The 19,715-nt window shown below is 40.6% G+C and overlaps 2 protein-coding genes and 1 long non-coding RNA gene across 4 annotated transcripts; all 3 read right to left on the minus strand.

The window, feature by feature from the left end:
• Positions 1–329: 329 nt before the first annotated feature.
• LOC108881600 (uncharacterized) lies at positions 330–3,471 on the minus strand. Its single transcript, XR_001960645.2, has 4 exons — positions 3,362–3,471; positions 1,610–1,667; positions 1,379–1,455; positions 330–405 (listed from the first exon to the last, which is right to left on the minus strand). It is a non-coding gene; the product is annotated as an uncharacterized LOC108881600 (long non-coding RNA).
• A 325-nt stretch (positions 3,472–3,796) lies between these two features.
• On the minus strand, positions 3,797–13,362 carry gyg1b (glycogenin 1b). Of its 2 annotated transcripts, XM_018673779.2 has the most exons (8): positions 13,214–13,362; positions 11,154–11,289; positions 10,844–11,018; positions 10,564–10,726; positions 6,692–6,818; positions 5,560–5,776; positions 5,002–5,040; positions 3,797–4,737 (listed from the first exon to the last, which is right to left on the minus strand). In XM_018673779.2, the coding sequence occupies exons 1-8, from the start codon at positions 13,218–13,220 to the stop codon at positions 4,588–4,590; spliced, it is 1,014 nt and encodes a 337-aa protein (XP_018529295.1). In that variant the 5' UTR covers positions 13,221–13,362; the 3' UTR covers positions 3,797–4,587. The 2 variants fall into 2 exon arrangements, with proteins under 2 accessions (XP_018529295.1, XP_018529296.1); XM_018673780.2 differs by lacking the exon at positions 5,002–5,040.
• Positions 13,363–14,601: 1,239 nt separating this feature from the next.
• cpb1 (carboxypeptidase B1 (tissue)) lies at positions 14,602–19,511 on the minus strand. The gene is made up of 11 exons (XM_018673778.2): positions 19,399–19,511; positions 18,626–18,701; positions 18,215–18,339; positions 18,002–18,101; positions 17,810–17,911; positions 17,612–17,716; positions 17,414–17,524; positions 17,198–17,288; positions 16,681–16,883; positions 15,230–15,314; positions 14,602–14,970 (listed from the first exon to the last, which is right to left on the minus strand). The coding sequence occupies exons 1-11, from the start codon at positions 19,497–19,499 to the stop codon at positions 14,783–14,785; spliced, it is 1,287 nt and encodes a 428-aa protein (XP_018529294.1). The 5' UTR covers positions 19,500–19,511; the 3' UTR covers positions 14,602–14,782.
• Between the last annotated feature and the right edge of the window lie 204 nt (positions 19,512–19,715).

The following is a 19,715-nucleotide window of genomic DNA, read 5'->3' on the forward strand; positions in this document are numbered from 1 at the left end:
CAGTTTATTCACATTAATTAATTCCTGTTAATTCCTATGGAAAGTTTCCAACTTTGAAAATTCACAGAATTTTGCAACCTTAGATATTTTAAATTATACTTCAGTCCACAGACAGAAAATTAACTCAGAACTATTTTGAGTTTTTAAAAATGATTACAACTAGTACTATTTTCTGACAATTTATAGACACAATTAATTAGTTGTTATTATTATAATACTAAACTAATTAAATACCAAGGATTTTAAAAAATAGCCCTGTTACTAACATTAATAATTCAGCTCGTCAACACATTTTTTCAGACTGGGTAAATCTTTAGGACACATACCTTTACGTTTAAGGTGAGAGCTGGTTTTTCTGTCCAGGCCGCAGCAGCTGACTAAACCTGGAAAACACAAATACAATGCCTGAAAAACAAATGAGTTCATTAATAAAGAATAGTTCACCTCCAAAATTTGAACAGTGTAGAGATAGACGATTTTTTGGCATTTTGACGCATATCGGCATTTTTGTTTTTAAATCCAACAGCCGATAAGAGATCAATTTAAAACTGGGTTATTTTGGCTCTGATGCAGCCGTGCCTCTCTGTCTGCAGTCACTACTGTCTCCAGCATTGTCCCGCCCACAGCAACTTTGGGGAGCTATTTATTTGTATAAGTTTTCATTTAACTTCATAAGACATGCTGCTGAGCCTGGGAGCTCCCTGCACTTTTTGTTAGAATTTTAAAACAAAGATGTCTATTGTCTAAGATAAAAAAAAAAAAAAAACCTTTAACATGTTGCAAATCTGAAAAGCTGTTTAATAAACATATGCTTAAAGGCATTTAAATGAAGTTCAGTGTTGGAGTTTGTATTATTCAAAAATTTAATGCCAATATTTTCACTTTTACTGCAAATGAATATCGGCTCCAAATATCGGTTATCGGCCTCCTTGACTACTAATAATCAGTATCATTATCGGCCCTGAAAAACCATATCGGTCTATCTCTAACAAACATGGAGATGCAAAGAGTCAAGCCAAGCCAACGTATTGCTTATCTTCTTGGTAGCAGTTAGTAGACCAATCGCGGATTCAGTTCTCTCTTGAGGTAGTAAATATTAAAATCCAACAGGTCATACAAACAAATGCAAATACTCAAAGGCTAGAAAAACTGAGGAAAATATCAAGTTGATTAGTTCAAGCTGATAGACGTCGGCTTAATAGCCCGAAGACAACGAGTTCGAATCTTAACACCGACAATAAATTTTGAAGTCCAGCACTAGCTCAAGTACATAAGTGTCGGCATGTCAGATAGAAGACTGAGTTCAAATCTTGACTCTGGCAGTAAATTTTGAGGTCATACAAATAAATACAAATAGTCAAAGACCAAAAACACTTACATAGAAATATCCAGATGATTAGCTCAAGCCAATAGACGACAGCTTGGTAGGTTGAAGATCATGAGTTCGAATCTTGCCTTGGAGGTCATACAAACAAATGCAAATAGTCAAAATATTCTACTAGACTACTACTATCATTAGAAATTTACTGTAAACTAACAAACTTAATTTACTAAATTAACTTCCAAACTTAGTTAAATTTTCAAAACAAAGAATGTAAACTATATAAACCTGTGGTGGTGTGTATCATCTCCATCGTTGAGAATCCCTGGTCTCCAGCACACAGGCACTGAGAAGAAAAGAAAGAAAAAAATCAAAGGTTAAGAGAAAGGTCCAACAAACTGAAGTCAGATTTATGGTAAGATATGTTAGATATGTAGGTTTTTTTGGTTTCAGGTTTTTGGTTTTTGGTTCAGGTATGTGGATGACACTTGGGTTAAAATCAAAACCAGAGAGGTGCAAGCCTTTTCCAAACACATCAACTCTGTGGACAGTAACATCAAGTTCACCAGGGAAGATGCCAAGAATAACAGTTTGCCTTTCTTGGATTGTCAAGTCAATATAGAAAAGGACCGAAGCCTCCACATTGGGGTATACAGAAAACCCACACACACAGACCAATATCTTCTTTTCGACTCACACCACCCTTTGGAACACAAGATCGGGGTTATCAGAACTCTACAACACAGAGCTGATAACGTACCCACAAGCTCACAGGCCCAAGGGGAGGAACACAGGCATCTGAGGGATGCCCTCAAAACTTGTGGTTACCCCACCTGGACCTTTTTGCAAAACGGCAGCTGGTTCCGAAAAGAAAAACAAAACACAAGAAACAACATAGTTATTCCGTATGTGTCCGGGTTATCGGAAAAACTCAGGAGGATCTTCAACAAACACAGTAACCCTGTGTATTTCAAACCCAGCAACACACTCAAACAGAGACTGGTACATCCAAAGGACAGAACACCACACACTCACAAGAGCAATCTGGTGTACGCAGTCCAATGTAATGAAGAATGCAATGATCTCTACATTGGCGAAACAAAGCAACCATTACACAAACGCATGGCCCAACACAGGAGAGCGAACTCTTCAGGTTTGGACTCTGCTGTCCATCTACATTTAAAGGAGAAAACCCATTCCTTTGAGGACAACAAGGTCCACATCCTGGACAGAGAGGACAGATGGTTTGAAAGAGGAGTAAAAGAAGCCATCTATGTTAAAGTAGAGAAACCATCTCTAAACCGAGGAGGAGGTCTAAGACATCACCTATCTCCAATATACAATGCCGCCCTTTCATCCCTTCCCAGGAGACTTAACAATTTGGCCTCTAGGAAAAACAACCTTTCACATGTGACTCGCCTCATGTGACTCCAACGACTGTCGTTACAACACAATGGGACACTAACGAAGTTGAAACTATTGGTTTCTACCAACGACTATCAACCTAACGACTGTCGTTGACACATGGAACACAAAAGAGCTGTGACATCATCGGTCTGGTGAAAGCCTCCCCACAGAGGTTAAATACTTGGGTCTCCACACCAAAAAATCAGTTGGACCAGTCCCAGCCTGGTCAGATGCGAACACGAACTGATGAAGCCTCTTGGATGAGAGGTGAAACGTCTTCCAGACTATAACTAAGTCCAGTTGCTTTCGATTAAACCTTCTTTTGGATAGCAGAGAACTGAGAATTCATGTGATAATGCGACGTTACGCAGAAGTTAGACAAAATTTCTAACCGGCAAACACTGTTTTAAACCCAGTCACGTCAAGTCAGCGAATGCACCTATTAACTCCTACCGAGGAAAACTGAGGAACCACGTTAGCATTAGTAACGGCTGCGTCCCCAACTGCGCCATTACCTACGTTATAGCTCCCTCAGACAATATAATGCGGCACAACACAAACAACGTCAACAAATCAACTATTAAGGACAAAAAACTGCTACAAGGGAACAGGGAAAGTTGCAAGTTACGTTACCTTTCGAAGTGGCCGCTGCACACACGAGCTTTTGATCGATTTGAAACAATGGAAACCGCAGGCAAACTGTGATGACGTAGTATCTTGCCCTCCGGTCGCACTTCGCTGACGACATACGCAAACGAACAGGTGTGTTCGAGGTCGACTTCGGTTACCTTCGCCTCACTGGTCGAGCATAACCGGGCTCCTGTTTGCCTCCTAAAGTGTGACTGAGCTGATCTAATCTTTTATTTAAAAAACACGATTGCTTCCCTCAACACGTTAGATTGTTTTGTAAACCTATATAGTGTTGATCTTGCACAGCATCCATTACAGTTGGACAAAATTTCTAACCAGCATACATTGTTTTAAGCCCTGCACGATCATGTCAAGTCCACCGTAGGAATCCGTTCTACCTTACATATGTTGAAAAAAAAAAACACCTGAGCAAATCCAAAATTTTTCATGTTTTTAATATTTCCAGATGAAAGATGTTGTGGTACAGCCAACATCCTGGTCAAGTAAAACACAAGAAAGTTAAAAACCTGATCATCTATAGAATAGTTGCTACTCCAGAACAGACAGCATGATGGCAGTAGAGAGCGCAAAACACTAAGGCACTGAGGATCTAGTATATATATATATGTATATGTATGCCATACTATCAGAAGTACTGTAAACATGTTTTTATGTCTATGTTAAACAGAGACTGTTCAATATTAATGCTCTGAAGACTGCTAGATGACTTTATCGTAAAAAAAAGAAAAGGAAAAAAAAGGAAAAAAGAATGTACATGTAAGTGACTGCAATGGTTAGTAACAGATACATAAGGCCCAGTTCAATTCATGTTGCCATCTCCATTAAAAAAAAAAAAAACAAAACAAAAAAAGAGCACTGACATGAAAAAATGCAAACTTTTAATGCAAGTAACTTCAAAAAATTTAATTTATGTTCTAATAAAATTTTCAGACTTTCTTCACAGTGTAACAGAACAGATACCTGTGGTAGGGTAAACTGAATAATGACAGTCTTGTATAGACAATTAAAGCCATTCATAATATTGAACTTTTAATTTCCTATTTAAATGGCACTGTCTTTGGAGTATGGAGAGGGTATTGCTGGTGGAGGGAGAGACTCAAACAGGTAGGAAGGAAAAATACAACTTGTTTTACTGTATTTTCTCAAAAGACCTGTGGTGAGATTGTTAAACTGCAAGTGCTCTGTTGTTATCCCGCTTCATTCCTTCTTTATTTGAGAAAAGTATCAAGCTTTCTCTTGATATTGTCAAACGAGTCCATTCCCATGTAGTCTGCCTGACCTTGCTCCCATTTCTCCTTCCGTTCTTCTGAGGACAGCTGGGGTTGGAGTGCTTGTGCATGTGAGGGGAAGCTTTCACCCTAAACAAAAATATAAAATTAGTGAATCAAGGAAGAAAAACAGAAAATGATAGACTGCAGAGAGCACATCTTTTGTACCCATTGCTCTCTGAAGGCACTGAACTTGCCATATATGTAGCCTTTCCAAATTAATGACCGCAGGCAAACACACGCAAAAGCTTTTGATTTTAGAAGAAGAGTAGTAATAGCGTTAACCCAGGTGCCAACAAACTGTTACTGACTGCTAAGCTTTAACAACAAGCAAAATTAACATTTACTCCATACCTGTTCACTCTCATAAGTTATCATGTCACTGTACTGGAACTTTTCGAGATAAATAGGAAAGAGAAAAAAGGTGTAACATCCAGGATCAGGGTAAAATAAAAGAAAAAAGGGCAAAAAAGTAAAATTAATTAAGGTGAAAAATAACACTTATGTGACAGCAAAATACATCTACTTACACAAACACTGAACAACCAATTTCCACATATATATATATATATATATTTTCTAGTGCAAACACTAGAAGTACACCACAATCACAAATTGTTTAATTTTTAAAAGGAGCTGGACAACCAGGAAACCTTGGTGTGGACGGTCAACAAAGCTGTGAGCTGGAAGAAGTTGGTTGTGTTACACTCCCATGGCAGTTGTTTGACTGGCTGTGAGTTTCCACTGGTTTATATACTTGACTATGAATTTGACAACATGTTAAAATTACAGTGAAGCAATATTATTTTCTTCAAAGCTAGCCATGTCTGGCAAATCCAGTAAAAAAACTCTAACCCTGTCTATTATCAGTTTGCAGGGGTTGTAGATCCAATGAAATATATGTTCACTTACCTCCACACATCCGGAGTGAAAAGGCTGGTCTCCATATTGCTCCTGTAGCATGGGCACCACGGCACTGGAGAAAAGGCTCCACCAGTCCAGGAGGAAGGTGGGATGTGCAGTGGCCTCATGTGTACTCCCTGTGATCCGTTTGGCTTTGGGGTCAAATGTGTAACTCCATGGCTTGGTCTTCCCTAGGAAATGGACCACCTTGGCATTGCCACCATATCTGAAATGGGTAATATAATAAATGAGGGTCAGGATGTGGACAGATAATCATTTTAATTAAAGATGTTTCAGTATGGTTCAATTTTGTAAAACAAGGTTTTATGAATTATTTGTCTCCTTCTAATTATAGTTCGTTAGCAGTTGCCACTTGTAATGTCTGTGTATGCACTTTAGTGTGTGTTGTTGTTATTGGACTGCATTATATTAACTGGTATCAAATGGGACAATCCCCACTGATGGGGATATCTCTTTAGTATTGGCAAACTGCATGTGTACATAAATAAACCTGAATCTGGCCCTGTGGGGTTTGTTGTGTTGTGTTTGCCAAACCTCTAAGCACTATTGCTGACAACTACCAACAACTAAAAACATGTTTATCACCCATGTCATTCTGATTTGGTTGCCAGGAAAATACCAAACCTAAGAGCCTGTTGATGAGGTTTGTTTCTATGAGGAGAGAGGTTAAGACACAGAGAGGCAGTGAGATGGGAGGGGGAGCTTAAGACACAGTGCACAATGACCAGTCCTAGAGGCGAACATAAAAGGTCTTTAAATAAACTGCTCTATTTTAGGATTTGGTATCAGCTGTTGGGAGCTCAGGGTGGATATCCAACCCAGAGCTGAGGTCTGCTGGGGGATTCTCGGGCAGAGCCACTGGAATCTTACTGCTCATCTCGCTCGTAACCTGATGTCATGTCACGATGTGACTACACATTCATGTGATCGAGTATCTGCTTACACCTTGGCCTTGCGTCTCATACGCAAGATTTCGGCCACATTGAGTCTAATACAGCGGTCTTGTGGAAGTATATACACTGCAGTAGCTTAAACAGCAGAAACACATCAAAATGAAATGTCTGAAATCACACCTCCATCTACAGTGTGAATGTTCTGACTGTGGCAGACAGGTACTTACTGCTTGAATGCTGGAAGGTAAGTATAGATGGCTATGCTGCTGAGGTTGTAGATGAAGGGGAGGTGTTTTGATATGTCAGCTGTTGCCCAGTTGCTGAAGAAACCATTCAAAACACCTTGGTCTCCTCCTGCAACAAAAATGGTGGGAAAAAAACAACATATGCTCATTATGACATAGTAATCTGATTATAGAGAATTCAACTAATTCAGATATAGGACTGTAGATAAAGCTTGAACTTGCAGGATCCCAGTCAACAGTATGACAACACCTGTGTTTAAAAATCCACTCAGAAGACTATTTTCAAAATTTGTAAAAAGTTTTCAGGAATGAAAAGCTTCAGGTAACTTTTAAGAGTCAATATAAAGTCAAAAGAAAGCGTATAAGTGCTTTTATCGCTAATTTATTTGTATTTGTATGGATCTGCTGTGAGAAACTCTTAATAGTGACTTAGCAACTTAGCTTGCGAAATACAGCTTACAAAATGTTTTGGCAGGTATAGCGTATGACGGGGTGGCTTCTGTGAAGGAGGAAAAGCTGGGTGAGAGTTCAGTCAAATGATATACACACCTGTGACAGCCAGATTAATTAGTCTTTCCGCTTACGTTGGTCTGCGTACATCAGCAGACCACTGACATCAGTTCAGACAAGCCAGCAGAGAAATGTTCACACACATTTTACAAATGACTACGATGGGAGTTGGTAGAAGATGTGGGCACATCTGAATAAGTTTCTTTCACTGGGTTTTCCAAATCATATGACGTTATGCACGTGTACAATGAAGATTTATTGTGATCACCGTAGCTGCACAGAAGGTTAGAGAGACATGATGCTATAATTAAATTTGATAAAACAAGTAGGAAAATAAAACAGACTTAAGCAGTATATTAGATTTTGTTTGACCAATCAGGGATAGTGGAAAATTGCTTTAAACTAGTCAATGTCATATAATTAGATTTTAAAAGTTTGTTTGTAAACAAACATTTTATATTTCTCAAAGTAAGTTATCAAAACTGTATCATGTTGGTATCGGTACTGAAACTCAGGTACTGTGTCTGCACCAGTATAGAAAAATTTCAACCAACACCCAGCTCTATTCATGAGTAGTCAGCTTTAAATAATACAACCAGACATGTGCATTTGAAATGTTTTGTCGCTCTCTTTGTGCTGGTGACATGAATTGACATCGCCCTCTGGGTTAACACTTGTTTTAAAGTTTGCACTTGAGTTGCCTCTGGTCCTGGAGGCCCGATTGGAGGAGGGCTGGACAGCCACTCGCCCTCATTCAATTTGGCTAATTTAGAACTGGGGCAGGCCTTGTCATGGCGGTGGATTATGTAAACACAGAACTCAGGACAGTTTGGGGTGCGGGGACACATTTAATGTTAAGTAGGTCAGTTATACTTCAAGTGTCCGACCAGATCAACCAGACTTTTCCTCCAGTGAACATCTCTTCTGTTACATCCACTGACCATTTTGAAGCCAAGCAAAAACATGACACAAGCTCATTGACTATTCATACTGAATTCCTTCACATACTATCCATATAGTAAGTCTTTGGACTGACACTGGCACAAGGTGAGCTGTTGGCTGTTAATAGAACTTTCGCATGTAGCTTCTAAAAAGCACAGGACTGTACAGTCTGTGAAACCGCAGACTGCTGCAGTTCAAAATAACACACATTGGTGCTGTTTATCCAAACCCACAACCTCCACTGGCAATTTCAAAACTTAATATGGGGCTGAGTATCTTCATTTTGAGGGGATGAGCAGAGCTCAGCAAGAATGTGCATCTAACTCTGCCAGTTTGTTTTGGCAGCAGACAACACTGGAAGCACAGATGCAGAGATAGAGCCTCTGGGCTCAACCACACCAAATATTTTCTTGTTGTCTTTCCTCAGCAATTTTTCAATATGATCCATGATCTGCAGAGAGACAGAGATGTGCACGTGTACATCATGTGTTCCCTATAGTAGAACAGGTCTGAAATGCTAAAGGTCAAAGCAACTTCATCTCATGCCCCAGAGCATATGAAAAGACCATCCATGGCTATAAATAAGACAGCTTTACTCATTAGCATACCATACAGAAGCTGGCATCAGATTGGATTATTAGCTATAAAAATATCAATAAAAGGTCACTGATAATTACATGAGTTTTTCTTGACAAAGAGCAGGCTTTCCTGGAAAAATTAAGACAATAATGTCTTTTGTCTGTGGATGTGACTGTGATGGAAAAAACTCTCGCCAACAAACACTTGTGGCAGACAGAATGAGTTGGCACATGAAAGCATTGGCCACTATTAAGCAAACTAATTGGTTTTTCCAATGAACTCTCCCTGATGGAATCTCTTTCACATTATCACAAGGGAAAACAGCTTGTCATTTAATGTTAAAAAGGGTCGCTGCTGCTAACAAGGACAAGCAACTCTTCCAGGCTGCACTATAAGTTTCATCCTGTTTTGTTAATTCCACAACTGTTGCCTTTTATAAAACACCCTTAGAAAACTAAAGAGTTTGTTTAGAGCCCGACCAACAGATCAGATTATAGGGCTGATTCAAAATGAGTGCAATACATGTAGGTCATTCTTGGCCAGTAGTACTTTGACAGTTATCCCAGCTGTCATGGAGGTGTCATCTCGTGACCTAACGACCATCATGTGGAAAAAGGTAGTCGTTCACGGCCCTAGGTTAGGAAAGACAACAACTGAGACGACTCCATTTACAAATGAAGAGCATGAGATGTGGTTGAAAATTAAAAAAAGGTAGTAAGAGGACTTATGATCAAGTTTCTTTCATTAGCTGTAAAATGTCCAACTCCATATATATTATATCTTGGTTACAAGTCTTTCACTCATTCTTTAAAAATGTAATATGCATGTTGGTTTTCCATTCACTAATGGGTAAAACCTGCCAGCTGAAAACTGGCTTAATGTGGCATTGTACAAGAGTTCTTAGCTTTGTAAAAAGTATGTGAAGCTTGAGTGAGGTGATGTAATCGTATACTTTACCAGGTTCAAGTGTTTAAAAGGATATTAATAAAGCTTACCATGAATGAATGTTGTGTCATGGTAAAATGTTTACTGGATACCTCTGGAATGCTTTTTTTATTTTTATGCCAATGGCTGATTCAAGTGTTAGGATTTCAACTGTTTTATGTAATGTTCATAAAACAGCTCTGACTCTTTCTGGAAAGCAAAGGTGGTAAACCTGCAGTATATGAGAACCACATCCTCCTACAAATGTGGACCAATGATCTTTTCAGCCACTGACTGGAGAAGAGCGGCTCAGTAAACCTGATACAGAGCCAAGATGACGACCACAATTCAGTTACAGTACAGTGTGCCTCACGGAGAAGAGTTGCTGAATGTCAACCAGTGCTCTGTGCAAAACAGGGCCTCTCAAATTTAACCTCCACCCCACCCCAGTGAGCCCCTGAGAATAACTCAGCAGAGCTAGACTGTCTCTGACAGGAGGGCCTTGTGTCCGGGCACTGGGCTCGATAAAGGCCTTACTTAGAGCAAAAGATAAACAAGCTCAGTTTAACATCATGTTACCAAGAACTCAGTGTTACTCAAAGCAGGTCAAAGCCTAAATGTTTGAATAAGACTGAAAAAAGACTACTGACATCAAAACTCAACTAAGTGGTAAACCAGAAATTCTTGACAAATTAAATTCTTCTTTAATGTGTTTGGCAATGACTTGTATAAAGTGTACTTCGAGGGAAACTGGTAGATGACATCAGTACCAACATTTATAAAAGTTCAAAGGACGCGAGTAACTAGTAGCTTGATGAACGAATACTTGCACAAAATGCAAGCGCATGCACACAAAAGAGCGCTGGATATGAAAAAGGATAAGTATGTCCTTGGCTTACCGTCAAAGCTGCCATGTTCTGTACAATACTGAAGCAGTTTGCCATAAGTCTCCATCGAAGGACAAAAAACAAACACACCAGAGTTGAAGCAGTCAGGCCAGCCAGGGTCGGGAGCAGCTGACAATTCTTCTCTGTCAAACAGCTCATCTATATTTGAAAGCACCTAGGATGCAGACACAAACAAACACAGACACACATTTTAACACCTATGGTTATGGTACAACATCTTGAAGTTCTCCTGCTCAGGAAAATGCTCAGTCTCAGTCTCAGTTAGTCTCACCAGTGTGTCTGCATCCATGAAAACACATTTGGAGTAATGTGTGAGGGTCCAGCAGTGGAGTTTGGTGAAGGTAACGCCCAGGTCAGGCCTCTTCATCATGGCCAGGTGTGCCGTGTCACCACTGTCCAGCACGTCCACCATCCTCACCTCATCGTAGATCCTCTTCAGCACGGACCTAATGATTCACAATACTATGAAATGAATCACCCATCAACCATCCAGCTGCAGAACAAGACATGATAGGAGTGCTGTGGGTGTGATTTAAAAATGCTGAAAAATGCCACTGGCTGTGGGGATAAAGGTTTCTTACTGGCAGGGTTCTGACACTTGTGGACCAATGAGTGCCACTAGTTTTCTGGAAGTATTGTGGTTGCGCAGGGACTTGCCCAAAACCATGGCTCCACGAGCATAGCTGTCATTGGTAGCCAACGTCACAAAAGCCTGGTCTGTAAAGGAAAGAGACAGGATTAAAGTTTAGCAACTTCAAGGACAAATATACCTTCACACACTCCTGCATTCTATCAATTATAGTTGATCTGTGATGTTAAAAATGTGTCAGGACTTACTTTGTGATGAAGTAACATAATATTTAAAGTACCGTAGGTATCTGATAGAAGCCCTCTCTCATCTTAAACAAGTGTGTCCTGTTTACACACTGATATTCTGCATCTTCTGAGGATTCGCCTCATCTACAGTTTCACTTATTGAAATCATACATTTCCCCAAATGCAACAAAATGCCAGTAGCACACTAAGTGAAAAATTGAGTTCCAGTCGAAATAAAGCAAATGTGGATAAATGTTGAGTCGGAGAAGTAACCATTGTTATCTGACATATTTGTTATATGAGGTTTGGAATTTGGTTTTAAATGGTTTAAAGTTCTTCTGTGATTGAACTACATTCTAACTGCGCTGCAGATGTCTTGACATGACAAAACATCTTTCATGCTTGGTCATATACAGGATTAAAACACAAACAACAGCTTTTTCCCATCCTTTCTTGCAAGTTAATGTTCCAATCAATCAATATATGTAAAGATTACTGTCACTTTAATTGCTGCAATTTTACAAGCAAAGTGGTCTGGCTTCATTAGAAGATCTCTCCCTTGTTTCAAGTACAGTAAGAGTTTAGTAGTGGGTACGAGATTTAATGTCTCATTAAGGTGAATTTTATTTGCAGTGTGGTGCCTGCTCTCTACCAACACCTCTCATGGCAGGGAGGAAAATCTGTCAGGTACCTGCCAAGTCACATCTCTGAACAATGACTTGCCTGTGAGAGGACATATAAACTGAGATGATGAGATCAGCATGGCAGCTGGGGATGGCTGTGTGACTGTAGCATGAATCCCACATGGGTAGTATATTAACATCTTGGTACTGTACTACCAGCAATGGGCAAAGAAAGTAGAAGTAGTAAGTAAAGTATAAAATGTTAAAAGGCTCCAGGTTTATATGATTTTGAGCCAATCAGAGTGCAGTGTTAACCATCAGAGCTGCCAGGAAAAGTTGTTCTGTTACACTGCTTCTACACAGCACCACACCTACTTTCCCTCACGCCCCCTTTTCAATTGGTACAACCAGTGCTGTAGTATTTCTGCCATGCAGCCTAACATGAAACACAATGGGTTTTTTTGTTTTGCTTTGTTTTTTAAAGCAGGTGATTAGTTACAGCCCAGGCACAGTGAGGTGACAGTACAGGCTGTCCCCTTCCATTTGGACTGAGGGGACAATTCACAGTAAGATTATACTGCAAGTGGGAGATGAGTTACGGAGAATCATGACATAACAGTGGCACAGTGGTTCTCAAATTGAGGTCCAGGGACCTGAAAGGGGTCCTGTGCAAAATTATTAAATTTGTTATTATGTCATTCATTAGAAGCTGTCACCAACTTCTAATGAACAGTTTTAAAATCATTTAATAACAAAGCTCTCTATACTGAAGCATGTTCTTCCTCAACATTACATCACACAGAGAGGGTAGACTTATGGCTGTTATATATGCTAATCATGTTTCAGACATGGCTAACAGCTTCATGTCTCTGAAGTTGGCTGCTAACTATGACTGACAGCAAAACACACATGGAGACAGAATGTACTTCTGGTGTGCCTTGGACAACTCTGCTCAGCCAAGGAGGCTGCTGCTGTGCAAATGCAAACATTGTCACTCAACAGACCGACACAGAGTCAGAGCAAGCAACTATAACGACACTGACATTTGTTTTTACAATATTAGCTAATCACTGATTTTATATGCTGCAAAAGTCCGCGAGACTTTTAAAACTTTACACGCTTTAGCACGCAGGTAGCTTCTCACTGAAGACGACTACGCCGTACCGAGGACTGAAATGTTAAAATGTCAAAATGTTACGTACCAGCCATGACTGAAGAAGAAGTCGAAGCTACTTTGTAGCCTGGACTTGGAGACACGGCTGCTTTGCGTGGAGAAAGGGACTGACTAAATATACAGAGGTGGATTTATACCAGTATGACAGTAGCCAGGCGCAGCGTCATGTGACGGTCTCTCCACACACCCACCTGCTCCCAACATGAGGCTCCACACCCCCAGCAGTTCAGGGAGTTCAACTATGCACAGATTCACACGTATACAGTGTATATGCGGACGTAAAAGTAGCATATAATGTCACTCAACACACTTTTCGTTCTTTTTGTTCTTGTTTTGTAAAGTTACATTTTGTTTACAAGTGGTCTCGAGGGACAAGAAGTCAAAAACTTATCTTGAGTCAGACGTCATTTTTACTTTCCCAGGACATCACCGTGCAGATTTGACCTTTCAAACAACTGCCACGAAGCCCCCCTGCATGGTGTCATCTTTACTCTTGATGACAATGTAGAGATGAAGATGATGCTGTAATGAGATGCTGAGCTCTGGAACAAGATGTTCCACAATTTACTTGTGGCATTTTGTCGCCATCTTGTGGAACAGAGACCGTACAGCAGGACAGTGACGGGGAGCGAACCGAGGCAGTTGAGGAGGTCACTGGTCTTCTTGTATTACACAACAGTGAATTATTTTTAGTGGTCTCAGCAGAGCTCTTGAATAAATTCTCAGATCAAGTAGTGAAGTGGAAGGCTACCTCTGGAGATTGGTCTAATACTGATGGGAGGGGATGAAGTCAAACTGTACTTTACAGTTTTTATGTTTAAATTTATTCAGGGTTGTTAAAAATAGCTGTCACTGAAGTTTACCTTTCTACCTTCTGCTTCAGAAAATGCATCCCAGCGCGGTTAAACTCCCTGCTGATCTTTGGCTCCTTTATTTTCTCCACTCAGGCAGATGCTTGGTGGAGTGGATACGCTGCCAAGGAGTACTCAGTGGTTGTCACGTACTGTGCTGCTGGACTAAAATCCTTAAAGACTGATACCCCCACCCGCCCAACCTCCACCACTGGAACAGCTGCCAGCTGAACAAGAGGGATCAGCGGGGTTCAAAGGGGCTCATACAGTAAATTGGTGGATCCTTTTGTTTCTTGAACCATTGTCTTGTGTAAGACATTGAACTGCTCAGGGTAACACACTGCATGGTTAAATTTCAGGGTCTTTTTGAAGTATATTATTCTTATAATTTGCAATACATGCAGCAGACAAGCTTTTCTGGTCTATTGACGATGGTGTGTAAAATGTAAACATTATTTTATTCACTATACATCATTGCTTTGTTGTATATATTCATGCAAATGACAACGGCTCAGTCCACCAGACACTATATTATCATATACACATAAAAAATTGATTCAGCATGTGGGGATGGATCATTGATTTTATTGTTTGTACTCATCTTGACATTCTGTCAAGCACAGCGAGGAAACATGGCGGGTGGTGCCCGTATCCATGGATACGGGCTGGAGATGGCTGAGAGGTTGGAGGGGCTGGGGGCTGGTACAGAGGAGCTGAGTTGGCAGGGGTCCTGGCAGTTCCGCTCTTTAATAGAGGTTCTTCTGCACGTAGGCGGCAATGTACTTGACGGCCAGCATGGTCTCCTCACATGTGGGCTTGATCTGAGACTCAGGCAGCAGGAAGCCGTAACGACCAGTGTCACGCAACTCAAAGGTGTAGGAATATTTCACTCCCAGGTCGTAGGCCCAGTCGTCAGAGCCACCAGCAGCAGGGTCTGAGAGCAAATAAGTAGAGGGGGATTGTTCAGAGTGGGACATGCTGATAACCTGGGACAGTGTGGGTGTGTTCTCATACAAACGCTGCTTTCAGGGACCAAGAAAAACCCTTTGTTTGCTAGAAACAGCTTGTACTAGAGGCAATAAAGGGTTTGTTGATTGTGAACACATCAGAATGCATAATACTAGAGGTGGCTACTTCCTGTCAATACATTATTTCCCCATGGAGAGCCATACCACACTATTTGCTGTACTTACAGATGGTTGTAGCACCGGGTCCACTGGTGTAGCGGGTGCCATACAGACTACGCAGAGCAGCAGAAGCTCCCTCAGCAACCTTCAGCTACAATACAGAGAGGACAAAAATCAGATGTGTTAAAGGACCAATCAGTAGGTTTTTGCCTGTATAAAATACAGTTATATTCATATATATTGCTGAGTACTGTGAGCTTGTTTTACTGAATTTACAACCTCTGACAACATCAGAAAACATGTCAGTTACAAAGAAAGATCTAAAGTTAACTTCCATTAGCCCCCATAAGCTACTGGTCATACCAGACCAAATATAGCTGTATTAGCAAGTGACAGCAAGGTTTATTGCTTAAGAATTCAACTTTTTTTTTAAAAGATTTAAAAGTGGAAGATTATGTTATTAATTATTTTAGAAATGAATTGCCTGGCCTTAAAGTGAGAAGTATGAAAAAAGTACAATGCCTTAAAGAACAAAACAACTATTAAAATACAGCTGGTAGTAAGAATGGTAAATATATGTTTTTTGCCTGGCAGCATCCATCATCCATTGATCTAGTTCAAACAAAACATTTTTACTGATATTACAGCAAATGGTAGAAAAGCTTCAGTGAGTTCCAGCAGGAAATGAATCCCCAGAGAAAGGCACGAGCAGGAAATTATATTTCTGGATGGACAGATGAGTTATGACAGATCCCCAGAGTTCTTTTGTTCTCTGAAGTGTCGGAAGAGAGCCTAAATTACAAGTGAGTAATAGAGAGGCAGAGACATGTGATCTGCAGCAGTTAGTGTGAGATGCTGGAGCAGGGGTGTAAGTGTTAACTACGCAGCCCTTGGACACCCCAGTGAGAGATAAAAGAGCCATGAGAATGAGGCGTGAGAGCCGGGAGTAAATGAATTGCAGCAGTTAAGTGTGTCCTTTGGATAAGAGTCATAATGGGACTCGGCTGAATTCTTGCTTAAGCTTTTGGAAACACCTTTAGAGATATCATACTACGTTGTTTTTTAAATTATATATTATATAAGAGCCTTTGTTCTTAAAGTTTTCACTTGCTGATATTTGTGAATTGAGATGCACATCTTACCTCCCCATGATAAAGACATTATCCAGGCTGTATACAGTTGGCATCTAATGAATAGAATTTCTATACATTCCTGCAAATCTGCTGTCAATATAATCCATATGGTGAGGCAACTTTTACCTCTGACTATAATCATATGAGGAGCTGGGTTGATCTGAAATTTAATACTCTGATATCTGATGCAGCAAATCTGTTGTTATTGCATTCGAAATGAAAACACTTCCAGCAAGGCTGTAAATGGTTGCACACTATAGCGATGCATGTGACACTGCCATGATGACTAATTGTATAGTCATTGTGACTGATCAAGCATATGAGTTAACACAGTCACCAGCTGTATGCACCATGTGACATTTAGGGAGTATTATGAAGACTCACCAGCTCACTGTGGTGTGCAGCCAACTCATAGGTGTAGGAGTAGGGGAAGAGCAGCAGCTGGGAGTAGGAGTGGATGGTGATGTAGGCCTTGATGATGGACTTATTCCTGCGGATGAAGTCGGCAACGTTCTTGACCTCAATCTCAGACTCAGGCTTGTACCCACAGAAGGTGTCGCTGCAGGGGTTGTTGGAGGCTCCTGTGGCTGAAATTCAAATCACAGTACATTGTGGAAAACCACAGACACATGCATTTTTTTAATTTCTTCAAATGCACTGTGACCACTTTACACACAAAGCTCAATTTAGTTGCCATAGTGATCATCAGGGTTTTCTCAGTTTCGGATGGACCACATCTTGGGAAATGCAGGATTCAAGCTTTCTGGAGCATGACTCAAATTAGGTCACAGATTTCAATCTTTTTTTAAAGCGCTCGCTCACAGGCCTCTCCAACCTTATGGAACTGCAATGTTAAATCGCTGGAGTACCCCTTTAAGATATAACCATATGTTGCACTTACAGCACCAGCCAGCGTTGAAGTTCCTGTTGGGATCAGTTCCAATGCAGCTGGATCCAGATTTCCTGGAGCGAGTTTTCCTCCACATCCTGTTCTAAAGTTCCCAAGTGGATAAAATACACATGTCAGGCATGGATTTAACAAATCAACAAATTCTTTAAGATAACAACACAGAATGGTCTCCATTAGGTTGAAATTGGGCTTGAAATTGTAACATACGCTCTTGTGGGTGTAGTCGTAGCCATCAATATTAAAGACAGGCAGAACAAAAACATCCATCTGGTTGAGCAGGCTGGTCATCTGAGAATCACTGCCATAGGTGGCCAGAGCCTGAGGAGGAGTGCAAAAAAAGTGCTGTAACCACTGGAAACATCAGTATATAAATGCTTGCCATGCCTATCCAAGTGTCCTCCTTACCTCCTTAACAAACCACTGACAGAAAGCAGGAGAGATCCACTCTCTAGCGTGGATACCACAATCCATGAAGATAGCGGGCTTGGTGGAGCTGGACTTCTTACCAAGCTGTGGGTGTTGGAGGTATTCAGAAAACATGTATTAGATGTAATTGTACAAAGGGTTACAAACATATATATCATCATGTAAGTCTTGAATTACCTTAAGGACAGTCATGGGGCGTCCCTCGTAGGTGTTTCCAATCACCTGCTTGCTGATCAGACTAGGATTAGAGGAGGAAATGGAGGCGATCCAGGACTGGATCTGAAATCAAAAGAAGAACAAATAAGAACATGTAGGAATAACAGTCCAATCAGGGTTGAGATTGTGACTGATAATGTCTTTGCCTCGTACTTTGTTCCAGTCATTGTACTTAGTGTAGCTGTGGGATCTAGGAGAGGCCTTCTCATCAGTCTGGTCATCAACAGCAGTCTGCAGATCCTCAATCAGAACCCTGAGGGAGGATTAATTAAAACAGAATCAAAACATCTTATGTAAATTGAGGTGTTTTAATTTCATGTTTGTTGATTATATGTTAATATTTTGGATCTTCGTCTTGTGACCTACTCATGCTCAATGTCATTCTGCTGCAGGATGGTGTACACAATATCGAGGTACATGGCAGGCACGCGGATGTCCACATCGATGTCGATAGTCACCAGCTCAGGGCTCTCGGGCCTCCAGAAGTCGACCTGCAGATGGCGCCAAAGTCCACCACTTGAGCACATTTGAATGTTCAAATACAGCCTCTCATTTGACAAGCTGAAAGAAATTCTTATTGTGAAAAGAATTTGAGTTGTCAAAATACCAATATTTGATCTAATTTGCACATCTGAACAGGAACTGGGTAAATTAGCAGAATGACTCTAAAAGTAGGTCCAGTTTAGCCTCTTTCACCATTAGGAAACCAGTGAAACCCCTGCAGGGAGTGAGGAAAGCGCTGCTAAGGTGGGGGTGTGTGTGAAAGCAGATAGGTACCTCGATGTTCTTAGCCAGGTCTCTAATGAGGGTCACATGCTCATCAAGCACGGGCTTCAGACGGAAGACTTTCTCCCTAGTGAAAAAAGAGAGAGATCACATTTACAAGACAATAACTGTGCTTCACATCACAGGGCAGTGTTTTTACCACACAGTAAAGGAATACTCTTCTTGTGAGCCACAAACACACAGAGCATGCATACAAGTACAAGCTTTCCACAAGAGTGAAATGGGTTGTGATGATTTATTGTTTCACTCAATGACATTAGCAGGGTTTTCTTTTATAGTACCATGTTGCATTATCCTGGTGGTATCTTTAAACAGCATCCATAAATCTTCAAACCACTTTGCTGCATCATTTTTGCCACCATATTGTATAAAAGGATCCAATGACCATTTAATTTTTGTTTTAAACTAAATTCCACTTCCGAACTACCACAAATGAGATTTGGATTGCACCAGCATTAAGTTACAGCCGTCAGATTTTTTTTTGGACCAATGTTAAAAAATACCTGCTTCATAAATGTGTCAATGTCTTGCTTAGTAATAATTTTGTAGTAATTTTGTTTAAATTGATGGGAGGTAATTACACAGGACTAGGATTCTGGCCTCTACAGTACTCACCTGGTTCTCTAGCAGGTGAGTAAAAAGCAGGTGATGAGTTACACTATACAACTGTGTGTCAGTCTGTGGTGCAATACAAAGTCATAATCAGCACTGCAAATTTGTTTCACATAAGTGAGAGAATTGCAAAGCCAAAATTCAAAATTTACCCCTCGAAGCGAGAGACGTCAGCCAGGGCAACAGCCACCAATCCAAAAAGCAGGAGGACCTTCATGTTGGCAGTGAGGCTGATCTCTCTCCTGGACAGCATTTATAAATCCTGACCTGCCACGCATTCGCCAATCCCCATCTGTGATGCAGCAACATGTCATACATCCTCCCTAAAAGATCCTGTGCTGTGCTACGTGGAGGAACAGGGCCTTACATGATGCATAGTCAATGATTAATAGATGCTAGAGGTACTTTGAGCCAAGGTCATTTGATTTTCATTCCTAATAATTACACAATCTCACATCAGCTGTTATTT

This window comes from Lates calcarifer, linkage group LG24, assembly GCF_001640805.2.
Source record: "Lates calcarifer isolate ASB-BC8 linkage group LG24, TLL_Latcal_v3, whole genome shotgun sequence".
Lineage (NCBI taxonomy): Eukaryota > Metazoa > Chordata > Actinopteri > Centropomidae > Lates > Lates calcarifer.

Coding starts and splice junctions, on each gene's coding strand:
- cpb1 (XM_018673778.2), bottom strand. CDS start 19,499: ATGCTGTCCAGGAGAGAGATCAGCCTCACTGCCAACATGAAGGTCCTC. Junction 18,340..18,625: donor ACCTGGCTAAGAACATCGAG/GTACCTATCTGC, acceptor CGCCATCTGCAG/GTCGACTTCTGGAGGCCCGA. Junction 17,525..17,611: donor GTCAGTGGTTTGTTAAGGAG/GTAAGGAGGACA, acceptor ACTCCTCCTCAG/GCTCTGGCCACCTATGGCAG.
- gyg1b (XM_018673779.2), bottom strand. Junction 6,819..10,563: donor AGAACATGGCAGCTTTGACG/GTAAGCCAAGGA, acceptor TTTTTGTTGCAG/GAGGAGACCAAGGTGTTTTG. Junction 5,777..6,691: donor TACCTTCCAGCATTCAAGCA/GTAAGTACCTGT, acceptor TACCCATTTCAG/ATATGGTGGCAATGCCAAGG.